This window comes from Dendrobates tinctorius, unplaced genomic scaffold, assembly GCF_039654945.1.
Source record: "Dendrobates tinctorius isolate UK_male_01 unplaced genomic scaffold, ASM3965494v1 ptg000191l, whole genome shotgun sequence".
NCBI classification, from domain to species: Eukaryota; Metazoa; Chordata; class Amphibia; order Anura; family Dendrobatidae; genus Dendrobates; species Dendrobates tinctorius.
Window position 1 is genome coordinate 9,449,484 of NW_027361858.1, and position 14,947 is coordinate 9,464,430.

The following is a 14,947-nucleotide window of genomic DNA, read 5'->3' on the forward strand; positions in this document are numbered from 1 at the left end:
TCATTACTTATGGATACGCCATGAGGTGGGTAAATCAAGGAGTCTGAGGTGAAGAGCCAGGAGTGTACTTCATAAACAGAGGGGTGAGGCAAAGGCATAGTCAGGTCACAGTCCAGACTCAGAATTTCAAGACAAATGGGCTAGGAAAACGGATAGTCAAAGCTAAATCCAAGGTAGGTCAACAAAGACCAAAGCACAGGGCAAAAACACATCAGAGCTTACAACTGGCAGAAATAAGAGGCAGACGGCCAGCTAATTATCCTGGGAATCAGTCCAAACAAAAGACACATGTAGGAAACCCAGCAAGCCTTGGCCCTGATTGAACGACTGGACTGTCACTCACCACACTGATAGGTCAGTACACCCCTGCACCAGATTTTATTGGGTTAAACTCTAGCACTTCAGATGTTAATTAGATGCACCTGGCTAGGTTTGACCAAGAACCAGGATATGGGTTTACCTTGTGTCAATCTGCTTGGATGTTGAGCAGAGTAGAGTATGTTGAAGCTGGTGGGTGACCAGCCAAAATGTGAGCTGCAGCTGGGATAAAAACAGGTTGTCTCTCTTTCAATGGAAAGAGTTAGTAGGTAGTAACAGAAAAAATAATTCACATAAGTGGACACCACTAACTATATAATAAACTAAACAGGTGGGGGAGAGAGGAAATGACATGTGAATTTAAAAATAACTATACATTTTATTAAGTTCCTATTAAAAATAATCAATAAGAAAATGAATATAAAATATATAAAAATAGCTTAAATGACTTATGACCAGCCGGGCTTAAACCAGATATCTCAGGATAATACATAGCAACATAGTTATTAAGGTTGAAGGAAGACTTTAAGTCCATCTAGTTCAACCCATATCCTATCCCAGCTTGCCCTAGCATGTTAATCCAGAGGAAGACAAAGAAAACCCATGTGGCAAAGAGTAAGCTTCACATTGGGGAAAAAAATTCCTTCCCGACTCCACATACGGCAATCAGACTAGCTCCCTGGATCAACGCAATATCAAGGAAACTAGTGTATATAACTTGTGATATTATACTTTTCAAGAAAGGCATTCAGACACTTTTTAAATTTTAGTAGGGAATCGCTCATTGCAACATCATATGGCAGAGAGTTCCATAGTCTCACTGCTCTTACAGTAAAGAATCCGCGTCTGTGATTATGCTTAAACCTTCTTTCCTCCAGACATAGAGGGTGCCCCCTTGTCCCCGTCACAGATCTAAGAGTAAAAAGATCATTAGAAAGGTCTTGGTATTGTCCCCGCATATATTTATACATTGTAATAAGATCACCCCTAAGCCTTCGATTCTGCAAACTAAATAACCCCAAGTGTAATAACCTGTCTTGGTATTGCAGACCCCCTAGTTCCCTAATAACCTTGGTCGCTCTTCTCTGCACCTGCTCCAGTTCAGCTATGTCTTTCTTATACACCAGAGACCAGAACTGTACACAGCATTCTAAGTGTGGTCGCACTAGTGACTTATATAGAGATAAAATTATGTTCTCCTCATGAGCATCTATGCCTCTTTTAATGCATCCCATTATTTTATTTGCCTTAGCAGCAGCTGCCTGACACTGGCCAATAAATGTGAGTTTGTCGTCCACCCTTACACCCAGGTCTTTTTCAGTGACAGTTTTCCCCAGTGTTTTACAATTAAGCACATAATTATACATCTTGTTCATTCTACCCAAGTGCATGACCTTACATTTATCCCCATTAAAGCTCATTTGCCATTTATCAGCCCAAGCTTCTAGTTTACATAAATCCTCCTGTAATATAAAATTGTCCTCCTCTGTATTGATTACCCTGCAGAGTTTAGTGTCATCTGTAAATATTGAAATTCTACTCTCTATGCCCCCTACAAGGTCATTAATAAATATGTTAAAAAGAAGCGAGCCCAATACTGACCCGGTGCCGAATTTGGTACAATTATATCAGTCCGCCTAAAGGCCCCTTTACATTTAGCGATGCACCAGCGATCCTGACCAGCGATATGACCCTGTCAGGATCGCTGGTGCATCGCTAAATGATCGCTAGTGATCTTCCACACAGGAAGATTTCACAGCGATGCAGCAGCGATACAGCGGACCATACTTACCCTTCAGACGCGGCGATCCTGACGTCCTCCCGTCCGCGTCCACACGTCGCTCGTCGGCGCCAGCAGGAAGCCCAGCAGGAAGTGCCCGACGAGAAATGGAGCTGTGCGATCTCGCGCGATCAGCGATTGACAGCAGGGGAGCCAGTCGGAGGTAGGTATCACACATAGCGATATCGCTGCTGCGTCACCAAATAGGTAATGCTTTAGCGATATTGTTAGCGATATCGCTATGTGTAAAACCCCCTTTAAAATACTAGCCAATGTGCCTTTAAAAAATGTGGATATAAGACTGAGTACGAAGGTTAGCCAGTAAGTAAATGACTATACTGCTAAGATGAATAGTGAGAATTAAATATACCATCAGTTATGAACTGAGTTAGCTGAATCAACTATGGTACTTTTTAGTGAAAGAGATGTCATGTTCTCCACAAGATACAGACTGGAAGTACTATGACAGGAACTGTGCGCATAGTTAATGTGCGAGCAGTGTAGCTGTATTGTCAAATGCACTCAGCAATACAGGCACATTGTCAGCGCAAGCCACAGAGCACAGGGCTGAAATGACTCACATCTACTGTTCACACTGTTACTGTGACGCACTGACTGTATTAAACGCACCATCCTGCAGTGGCGTTCCCCTGAAATTTCAGTGGAAATGCCACACTCAGGTACAAATTAACACTCGCTTGACCACGCAGGGTATTAGACCACATTCACCGTTCAGTATTCGGTCAGCATTTTACATTAGTATTTGCAGCAAAAACCAGGAGTGGAACAGTCGGAGGAAAAGAATAATAGAAACACGTCACCACTTCTGTATTTATCACCCACTCCTGGTTTTGGCTTACAGATAATGATGTTATCATATGCTACTTTAGACTTTAATTGGTTAAAAATTATCACAATTAAGTTGCAGACATGTTATATTGTTAAGCGATTTCGGTACAGAAAAAAATTTGTGCTTATGGAATGATTGTATTATTGTTTATTGCTGTTTTTGCAGGAGAATACTCGTATCTCCATTTTAGATTCTGGAAGTCTGAGAATTCAGAAGGTACAAAGGGAAGATATTGGACAATACCGCTGTATAGCTAAGAATAGCCTTGGAACTGCTATTTCCAAACCTGCCCTTCTAGAAGTGGAAGGTAATATTTACTTCATTGGATACAAAATATAGAACTACATACAAAATATAAGATTTAAAAAATATAGCATATTCTAAGGAGAACTGTATGCCAGGATGACTGCTATTATAGAAACCATCACTTCTTGATGAATTTGTAGTAAACTTCCTTTCTAGATTAATTTCCTTCAAGTTATTATGGGAAATAGTCAACTGTATCTAAGGCTAAATTAAAGCTCTCCATGGTTCTTCCAATTACTTTAATGAGAGTCGTGGTCAGAAACTACCTTACACGTGACTAAGATAGCTTCATGAGTTGGACTTCTTTTCTTGTCAGCTTCATGGTATTGCTAGGTATCCATCGAGGAGATCCTGTTTTCCTGAAAGCTGGGGTCCCAAAGATGAGCATTACCCATTTAAATTGTGACTATTAAACTATGCTGTATGAATAGATAGATAGATAGATAGATAGAATGGCATGTAAATGTTTGGGCACCCCTGTTGTTGTGCAACAACTCCATTCCTGTCTATGAGTGTTTAGTTGCTAAATTTGTATGCTATTTATAAAGTTAAAAAAAACTCCCAGAGGCTCACACAGGGAGAGCATGTGACTGTATTTCCTTTTTTTCCTGTGTCTGTGTATGAGAGAAGCAGCCTGCTGTAGATGGTGCACAAATAGAGGCACACAAATGATTTATTCCTGATCTATTAAGTTTATCATATATTGTTGCTGTTTCTTCCTGAATAATGAAGCTATGTTGTCACACGCTTGGAGAGCATCCTGAATAATCCGCTGTCAACATTTTTCCACCATACTGAACTTTAACATTAGTAGTCATCATTATCTGATCATTTGGAGCACAAACACTTACAAATGTACAGGTCAAAACATTTGCTAGGACTTCCAGGTCTACTTCTCAGAAACTACAACTCTCAAAAGTAAATAGGTGACAATGACTATACGGGAAAAAAAGCTGAGAACCTAGCACTGCAATCCCTTTATTTTATGGTTTGTTAGGTCTCCATAAATTTGAACTTTCAGAAATCTGCTCCTCTGCTCCCCTGCTCCCCTGTCCACCAACTCGGTGCGGCTTCAGCACCGAGGTGATGGACAGCGGGTGCAGTGAATATTACATGAGCCTAATGAGTGGGAGCATGTGATCACCCGCTGTCTCTGCAGCCCGCAGCCAGCCCACCCCAGCTCCCTGACACCACTCCAGAGCCGCCCCCCCTCCTCTACAGCACACATTCGGATTATAAGATGAACCCCCCACTTTCCCCAAAAATTTGGGGGAACAAAAGTGTGTCTTATAAGATAATGCAACATTTTCAATGGAAGCCTTGCTCTCTAAAGGAGATTAACAGCAACCATGATCTCACAAGCCAAAATGCAGAATAAGGTTAATTTAAGAAGTATGCAAGTCTGCAAGAAAATATCATGAGAAAAATACAACAGATCTAAATCACTAGAGGCCTACAAATCACCCACTCAATTACAATAGGCATTACTCTCCAACTTTGGTGCTGTCATGTAAGAAGAGTAAACAGAGATGTGCAGTACTGAGAGCTGTTTACACAGGCATGAGGTTGCCAAAGCTAATAAAACTGTTTTGGAAAAGGACTGAATAATCTTCTTCTATTGTTTTGGTTTCTCCAAGCAGTAATGAAAATGCAAATGTTTCAGTTATTCCTGGGACACACATTTCTAGTTTCTCAGCACTTCATCCATTAAAAATGTCATGGAATCACAATGGTGTAGTGCTTGTTTCCTCATTCAATAGCCTGACTCAAACCATTTTTTAAAAAAGTTTACTGTAAGTAAGACAATGGAAAGAAACTTATGTCTTCTGACCATTAGAGTAAATATATATATATATATATATATATATATATACACAGTTAGGTCCATATATATTTGGACAGAGACAACATTTCCCTAATTTTGGTTCTAGACATTACCACAATGAATTTTAAACAAAACAATTCAGATGCAGTAGAAGTTCTGACTTTCAGCTTCCATTTGAGGGAATCCACACTAAAATTGGATGAAGAGTTTAGGATTTTCAGCTCCTTAACATGTGCCACCCTGTTTTTAAAGGGACCAAAAGTAATTGGACAGATTAAATAATTGTAAATTAAATGTTCATTTCTAGTACTTGGTTGAAAACCCTTTGTTGGCAATGACTGCCTGAAGTCTTGAACTCATGAACATCACCAGATGCTGTGTTTCCTCCTTTTTGATGCTCTGCCAGGCCTTCACTGTGGTGGTTTTCAGTTGCTGTTTGTTTGTGGGCCTTTCTGTCTGAAGTTTAGTCTTTAACAAGTGAAATGCATGCTCAATTGGGTTGAGATCAGGTGACTAACTTGGCCATTCAAGAATATTCCACTTCTTTGCTTTAATAAACTCCTGGGTTGCTTTGGCTTTATGTTTTGGGTCATTGTCCATCTGTAGTATGAAACGACAACTAAATCAGTTTGGCTGCATTTGACTGGATCTGAGCACACAGTATGGCTCTGAATACCTCAGAATTCATTCGGCTGCTTCTGTCCTGTGTCACATCATCAATAAACACCAGTGACCCAGTACCACTGGCAGCCATGCATGCCCAAGCCATCACACTGCCTCCGCCGTGTTTTACAGATGATGTGGTATGCTTTGGATCGTAAGCTGTACCACGCCTTCGCCATACTTTCCTCTTTCCATCATTCTGGTAGAGGTTGATCTTGGTTTCATCTGTCCAATGAATGTTCTTCCAGAACTGTGCTGGCTTTTTTAGTTGTTTTTTAGCAAAGTCCAGTCTAGCCTTTTTATTCTTGATGCTTATGAGTGGCTTGCACCATGCAGTGAACCCTCTGTATTTACTTTCATGCAGTCTTCTCTTTATGGTAGATTTGGATATTGATACGCCTACGTCCTGGAGAGTGTTGTTCACTTGGTTGGCTGTTGTGAAGGGGTTTCTCTTCACCATGGAGATTATTCTGCAATCATCCACCACTGTTGTCTTCCGTGGGCGCCCAGGTCTTTTTGCATTGATGAGTTTACCAGTGCTTTCTTTCTTTCTCAGGATGTACCAAACTGTAGATTTTGCCACTCCTAATGTTGTAGCAATTTCTTGGATGGTTTTTTTCTGTTTTTGCAGCTTAAGGATGGCTTGTTTCACCTGCATGGAGAGCTCCTTTGACCGCATGTTTCCTTCACAGCAAAACCTTCCAAATGCAAGCTCCACACCTCAAATCAACTCCAGGCCTTTTATCTGCTTAATTGAGAATGACATAATGAAGGGATTGCCCACACCTGTCCATGAAATAGCCTTGGAGTCAATTGTCCAATTACTTTTGGTCCCTTTAATAACAGGGTGGCACATGTTAGGGAGCTAAAACTCCTAAACCCTTCATCCAATTTTAATGTGGATACCCTCAAATGAAAGCTGAAAGTCTGAACTTCAACTGCATCTGAATTGTTTTGTTTAAAATTCATTGTGATAATGTCTAGAACCAAAATTAGAAAAATGATGTCTCTGTCCAAATATATATGGACCTAACTGTATATAGTAGAAGTGTAAAATATATATAGTATATATATATATATATATATATATATATATATATTAAAAGTGTAAAAAAAAAGTGTAGGCGCATCCTTTAATTTCAGTTTAGCTTAATAAAAAAATCAGTTTATGAAATTTCCTTTGTCTTAAATATTTCACTATCAACTGTGTATAGTTATATTGAAAAGTGTAAGCTTTTAGGAACCAACCCAGCCACAATATGGCAGACCATGTAAGATTACAAAGCAGGGTATATAGTACATAAAAGTCACCAACGCTTTCCAGGCTCTTTGAAGAGTTTCAAACCTCCTCTTGCATTAAAATCATCACAAAAACTGGGCACTGCAAGATACATGACATCCATTTCCATTCCTGAGCCCATGCCTGCAAGCTTTATATCACTTGGTACAATGAAAAGTATCTGATGGAGTTGTGTAAAGACCGCTTCCATTATACAGGTGCTTCTATCAAAATTAGAAAGTTATAAAGTTAATTTATTTCAGTTCTTCAATACAAAAGGTGAAACTCATAAATTCATTACAGTCATTACAAACAGAGTGATCTGTTGTGAGTAGAGTTGAGCGATACCGTCCGATACTTCAAAGTATCGTATCGGATGGTATCGGCCGATCTTTAAAAAAAGTATCGGTATCGCCGATTCCGATACCGGAAGTCCCATTCAAGTCTATGGGACTTCCGGTATCGGAATAAGAAAAACCCTTTCCTGCCCTTGTACAGCCTCTCTGGGGTCTGTACGGGCCTTTCGGGGGGCTGTGCCGGCCTGCCAGGGGGTCTGTGCAGGCTCCGGTGGTCTGTGCCGGCCTGCCGGTGGTCTGTGCAGGCTCCGGGGGGCTGTGCCGGCCTGCCGGGGGGCTGTGCCGGCCTGCCGGGGGGCTGTGCAGGCTCCGGGGGGCTGTGCCGGCCTGCCGGGGGGCTGTGCCGGCCTGCCGGGGGGCTGTGCAGGCTCCGGGGGGCTGTGCCGGCCTGCCGGGGGGCTGTGCCGGCCTGCCGGTGGTCTGTGCAGGCTCCGGGGGTCTGTGCAGGCATCGTCCGATGGGACTACAAGTCCCATCGGGCGATGCCTGCTACCATGACAGTGATTGACACATTAGCCAATGATGGGACAGTAGTAGTCCCATCATCCGGCTAATGTGTTAAATGTAAAAAAAAAAAAAAAAAAAAAAAAAAAAAAAATTACATGCTACATACATACAACATGCATACTACATACATGCTACATTCATACTACATACTACATACATGCTACATTCATACTACATAAATACTACATGCAACATACATACTACATATATACTACATGCATGCTACATACATACTGCATGCTACATACATACCACATATATACTACATACATACTACATGCATGCTACATGCTACATACATAACACATATATACTACATGCATGCTACATACATACTACATGCTACATACTACATATATACTACATGCATGCTACATACTACATGCTACATACATACTACATGCATGCTACATACATACTACATACATACTACATATATACTACATGCATGCTACATACATACTACATGCTACATACTACATGCATGCTACATACATACTACATGCTACATACTACATATATACTACATGCATGCTACATACATACTACATACATACTACATATATACTACATGCATGCTACATACTACATGCTACATACATACTACATATATACTACATTCATACTACATACTACATATATACTACATACATACTACATACATACTACATACATACTACATGCATGCTACATACATACTACATGCATGCTACATACATACCACATACATACTACATGCTACATACATACCACATATATACTACATACATACAATACATTCATACAATACATACATAGACATACAGTACATATAACATAGAGTAACATACTTACCAATACTTGTCACATTGTTCCCCGAAGCCATTGTCTATTCCGGGATAAATATTAACATAACAAACCACAAAAATACTCACCCACGATCCGAAGCAGTCCACGAGTGTGTCCCACGACGATCTTGGGTAGAGAACTGCAGCATCAGATGATGCTGCCGTTCTCTACGGGCTGCAGGAATCCAATGACGGAAGGTAGGTATCCTTCCGCACTGTATTCCTCCGCCACTTAAAAAAAAAAAAGTCCCTAGTCTCACTTTATGCCATTGCTGTGTGGGAAATTCCCACACAGCAATGGCATAAAGTGAGACTAGGGACTTTTTTTTTTTAAGTGGCGGAGGAATACAGTGCGGAAGGATACCTACCTTCCGTCATTGGATTCCTACAGCCCGTAGAGAACGGCAGCATCATCTGATGCTGCAGTTCTCTACCCAAGATCGTCGTGGGACACACTCGTGGACTGCTTCGGATCGTGGGTGAGTATTTTTGTGGTTTGTTATGTTAATATTTATCCCGGAATAGACAATGGCTTCGGGGAACAATGTGACAAGTATTGGTAAGTATGTTACTCTATGTTATATGTACTGTATGTCTATGTATGTATTGTATGAATGTATTGTATGTATGTAGTATATATGTGGTATGTATGTAGCATGTAGTATGTATGTGGTATGTATGTAGCATGCATGTAGTATGTATGTAGCATGCATGTAGCATGCATGTAGTATGTATGTAGTATGTATGTAGTATGTATGTAGTATGTATGTAGCATGTATGTAGCATGCAGTATGTATGTAGTATATATGTAGTATGTATGTAGTATATATGTAGTATGTAGTATGTATGTAGCATGCATGTAGTATATATGTAGTATGTATGTAGCATGCATGTAGTATGTATGTAGCATGTAGTATATATGTAGCATGCAGCATGTATGTAGTATGTATGTAGTATATATGTAGTATGCATGTAGTATGTATGTAGTATGTATGTAGCATGCAGTATGTATGTAGCATGTATGTAGTATGTATGTAGTATATATGTAGTATGTATGTAGCATGCATGTAGTATGTATGTAGCATGCAGTATGTAGCATGTATGTAGTATGTATGTAGTATGTATGTATGTAGTATGTATGTAGCATGCAGTATGTATGTAGCATGTATGTAGCATGTATGTAGTATGTATGTAGTATGTATGTAGTATGTATGTAGTATGTATGTAGCATGCAGTATGTATGTAGCATGTATGTAGTATGTATGTAGTATATATGTAGCATGCATGTAGTATGTATGTAGCATGCATGTAGTATTTTTTTTTTTTTTAACATTTAACACATTAGCCGGATGATGGGACTACTACTGTCCCATCATTGGCTAATGTGTCAATCACTGTCATGGTAGCAGGCATCGCCCGATGGGACTTGTAGTCCCATCGGACGATGCTTGCACAGACCCCCGGACATCAGCACAGCCCCCCGGCAGGCCGGCACAGCCCCCCGGCAGGCCGGTACAGACCCCCACAGGGTGCACAGACCACCGGCAGGCCGGCACAGCCCCCCGGCAGGCCGGTACAGACCCCGGGCAGTCCACACAGCCCCCCGGCAGGCCGGCACAGCCCCCCGGCAGGCCGGCAGAGACCCCCGGAAGGCCCGAAATGACGGCGCATCATGATGCGCACACACCGCGCATCATGATGACGTCAGGCCGTCAATCAACTGAACTTCCGATTCCGATGCCGAATTCCGATATTGAAAAAATATCGGAAGTCGGTATCGGAATTCCGATACAGCAAGTATCGGCCGATACCCGATACTTGCGGTATCGGAATGCTCAACACTAGTTGTGAGTTCATTTTCCCCTTCACTACTGAGGCCCGAGGAACTCCCTCTTCTGGTAAAGAAAGGTAGTGAGCCTGATTATCAAACACCTGAGCCTGATGATGATGACTGGCTGAGTGGAGTTACTGACTGGATATAAGGCTGCCGACGCCCTTCTGCCCTGCGGGTGATTTCTCTGTGGGATCCTTGGAGACCAGTCTGAATTCCTGCTCTTCTAAAGCTAAGTTTTCTGCTCGGTTTTTGCATTTGTGCTTTGACTTTGTTTTGCTTTGTTTTTCTGGATTTCTGCCATTCCCTGCTGGGGTGTGCTGAATTCCTTTAGCTCTGTCTTCTGAAAATACCTGAGTGCTGATTTAGTTTTTGAAGCCTAGCTGCTTCAGGGTCTTTTTCCATATCAGCTTGTTGGCTTATGTCTTTGATAGGGTTTTGGCAGATTGCAGACAGCAACCTTCCTTTCCTGTTCTGTTTAGTTAGCTTGGGCCCCATCGTTTGCTCAGCCTATCTTTCTATCTGTGTGAGTGTTTTTTCATCTTGCTTCACCGTCATTATATGTTGGGGGCTGCCTTTTACTTTGGGGTCTGCTCTGGGGCAGTTTAGATTTCCTTTTCTGTCTTTAGGCTATTTAGCTCTCTGGCTGTGATCGAGGGGTCTAGGGCATCGTAGGAACCCCCCACGGCTACTGCTAGTTGTGTTGATAGGTTCAGGGGTCTACAATCTGATAGTTGCCAACTTCTCTGGTTTTCTGGACGTAGCTTCTATTTTTGTGTCTGCCTCCTTCGGTGACTCAATCATAACAAAATCACCCGCCATACCGCAGATCCTAGGGTACTCAATAGCAGGAAAGAATTGTAAAAAAAAAAAAAAAAAAGTGTGTATATTTTTTCCTCTATACCTCTGAGGCCGTAGGGGGAATTTTTTTTTCTCTCAATGGAGATAAAGCAATTGTCTGATCGTGTGGAGCAGCTCGCTGCGGAAGTGCGGGGAATTTCCGCCTACCTTGCTCATTCACATGCTGCTGAACCAAAGATTCCTACACCTGATGTATTTTTTGGGGATCGGTCTAAATTTTTGAATTTCAAAAATAATTGTAAATTATTTTTTGCCTTGAAGCCTAACTTGTCAGGGAGCTCCGCGCAGCAGGTTAAAATTGTCATCTCTTTGCTGCGTGGCGATCCCCAGGATTGGGCATTTTCTTTGAAACCAGATGATCCTATTCTGACTAATGTGAACGCATTTTTTCAGGCCTTGGGGTTGTTGTATGACGAACCTAATGCCATTGATCAGGCTGAAAAGACCCTGCTGGCATTGAACCAGGGTCGTGATTCTGCAGAATTGTACTGTCAAAAATTCCGAAAGTGGGCAGTACTTACTACCTGGAATGATAATGCCTTGGCTGCTCTCTTTCGGAAGGGGTTGTCAGAAGCCGTAAAAGATACTATGGTGGGATTTCCTGTTCCCTCTGGTCTTGACGATTCTATGTCATTAGTAGTGTTGAGCATTCCGATACCGCAAGTATCGGGTATCGGCCGATACTTGCTGTATCGGAATTCCGATACCGACTTCCGATATTTTTTCAATATCGGAATTCGGCATCGGAATCGGAAGTTCAGTTGATTGACGGCCTGACGTCATCATGATGCGCGGTGTGTGCGCATCATGATGCGCCGTCATTTCGGGCCTTCCGGGGGTCTCTGCCGGCCTGCCGGGGGGCTGTGCCGGCCTGCCGGGGGGCTGTGTGGACTGCCCGGGGTCTCTGCCGGCCTGCCGGGGGGCTGTGCCGGCCTGCCGGGGGGCTGTGCACCCTGTGGGGGTCTGTACCGGCCTGCCGGGGGGCTGTGCCGGCCTGCCGGGGGGCTGTGCTGATGTCCGGGGGTCTGTGCAAGCATCGTCCGATGGGACTACAAGTCCCATCGGGCGATGCCTGCTACCATGACAGTGATTGACACATTAGCCAATGATGGGACAGTAGTAGTCCCATCATCCGGCTAATGTGTTAAATGTTAAAAAAAAAAAAAAAAATACTACATACATACTACATGCTACATACATACTACATATATACTACATGCATGCTACATACATACTACATGCTACATACATACTACATATATACTACATGCATGCTACATACATACTACATGCTACATACATACTACATATATACTACATGCATGCTACATACTACATGCTACATACATACTACATATATACTACATGCATGCTACATACATACTACATGCATGCTACATACATACTACATGCTACATACATACCACATATATACTACATACATACAATACATTCATACAATACATACATAGACATACAGTACATATAACATAGAGTAACATACTTACCAATACTTGTCACATTGTTCCCCGAAGCCATTGTCTTTTCCGGGATAAATATTAACATAACAAACCACAAAAATACTCACCCACGATCCGAAGCAGTCCACGAGTGTGTCCCACGACGATCTTGGGTAGAGAACTGCAGCATCAGATGATGCTGCCGTTCTCTACGGGCTGCAGGAATCCAATGACGGAAGGTAGGTATCCTTCCGCACTGTATTCCTCCGCCACTTAAAAAAAAAAAAGTCCCTAGTCTCACTTTATGCCATTGCTGTGTGGGAAATTCCCACACAGCAATGGCATAAAGTGAGACTAGGGACTTTTTTTTTTTTTAAGTGGCGGAGGAATACAGTGCGGAAGGATACCTACCTTCCGTCATTGGATTCCTGCAGCCCGTAGAGAACGGCAGCATCAGCTGATGCTGCAGTTCTCTACCCAAGATCGTCGTGGGACACACTCGTGGACTGCTTCGGATCGTGGGTGAGTATTTTTGTGGTTTGTTATGTTAATATTTATTCCGTAGACGACAATGGCTTCGGGGAACAATGTGACAAGTATTGGTAAGTATGTTACTCTATGTTATATGTACTGTATGTCTATGTATGTATTGTATGAATGTATTGTATGTATGTAGTATATATGTGGTATGTATGTAGCATGTAGTATGTATGTAGTATGTATGTAGCATGCATGTAGCATGTAGTATGTATGTAGCATGCATGTAGTATATATGTAGTATATATGTAGCATGCATGTAGTATATATGTAGTATGTATGTTGCATGTAGTATGAATGTAGCATGTATGTAGTATGTAGTATGAATGTAGCATGTATGTAGTATGTAGTATGAATGTAGCATGTAATTTTTTTTTTTTTTTTTTTTTTTTTACATTTAACACATTAACCGGATGATGGGACTACTACTGTCCCATCATTGGCTAATGTGTCAATCACTGTCATGGTAGCAGGCATCGCCCGATGGGACTTGTAGTCCCATCGGACGATGCCTGCACAGACCCCCGGAGCCTGCACAGCCCCCCGGCAGGCCGGCACAGCCCCCCGGCAGGCCGGCACAGCCCCCCGGAGCCTGCACAGACCACCGGCAGGCCGGCACAGCCCCCCGGCAGGCCGGCACAGCCCCCCGGAGCCTGCACAGACCACCGGCAGGCCGGCACAGACCACCGGAGCCTGCACAGACCCCCTGGCAGGCCGGCACAGCCCCCCGAAAGGCCCGTACAGACCCCAGAGAGGCTGTACAAGGGCAGGAAAGGGTTTTTCTTATTCCGATACCGGAAGTCCCATAGACTTGAATGGGACTTCCGGTATCGGAATCGGCGATACCGATACTTTTTTTAAAGATCGGCCGATACCATCCGATACGATACTTTGAAGTATCGGATGGTATCGCTCAACTCTAGTCATTAGCCATTCAGGTTGATCGGCGTTTGCGCGAACGCAAAGCTGCCCGAGAGGTGTTGCCACCTGTTGAACAAATGTCTGAACCTATGCAATGTGATAGAGTTTTTTCCAGAGAGCAGCGTCAGGAGTTCAGAAGGCGTAATAAGTTGTGTTTTTTCTGTGGAGATGCCTCACATATTATTTCTGTCTGTCCTAAATGAGAGAAACGCTTTGCACACACGTTTTCTGTTGGTGGTGTTCAACCTAAGTTTCTTCTGGCTATTACTCTGATCTGCTCCCTGTCCACATTTTCCGCCAAGGCTTTTGTGGATTCGGGAGCAGCCCTAAACCTAATGGACTTGGATTTTGCTAAACGTTGTGGATTTCCGATGACACCTCTGCAGACGCCTATCCCTTTGAGGGGGATTGATGCTACTCCTTTGGCTAAAAATAAACCTCAATTTTGGACCCAGGTGGTAATGCGGGTCGCCCCAGACCATCAAGAAAATTGCAGATTTTTGGTGTTGCATAATCTGCATGATACTCTTGTTCTGGGGTTTCCCTGGTTACAAATTCATAATCCAGTTTTGGATTGGAAATCTGTGTCTGTGGTGAGTTGGGGTTGTCGGTGTGCCTTTAGTGAG

General features: G+C 42.6%; 1 protein-coding gene across 1 annotated transcript in view; it reads left to right on the top strand.

Annotated features, from left to right (window-relative positions):
* The window catches only part of MUSK (muscle associated receptor tyrosine kinase), a 384,027-nt gene that overhangs the window by 147,350 nt on the left and 221,730 nt on the right, over positions 1-14,947 (top strand). Inside the window, exon 5 of the mRNA XM_073552439.1 lies at positions 3,114-3,255. Coding sequence (XP_073408540.1) covers positions 3,114-3,255 — 142 coding nt within the window. The remainder of the gene's footprint in view (positions 1-3,113; positions 3,256-14,947) is intronic.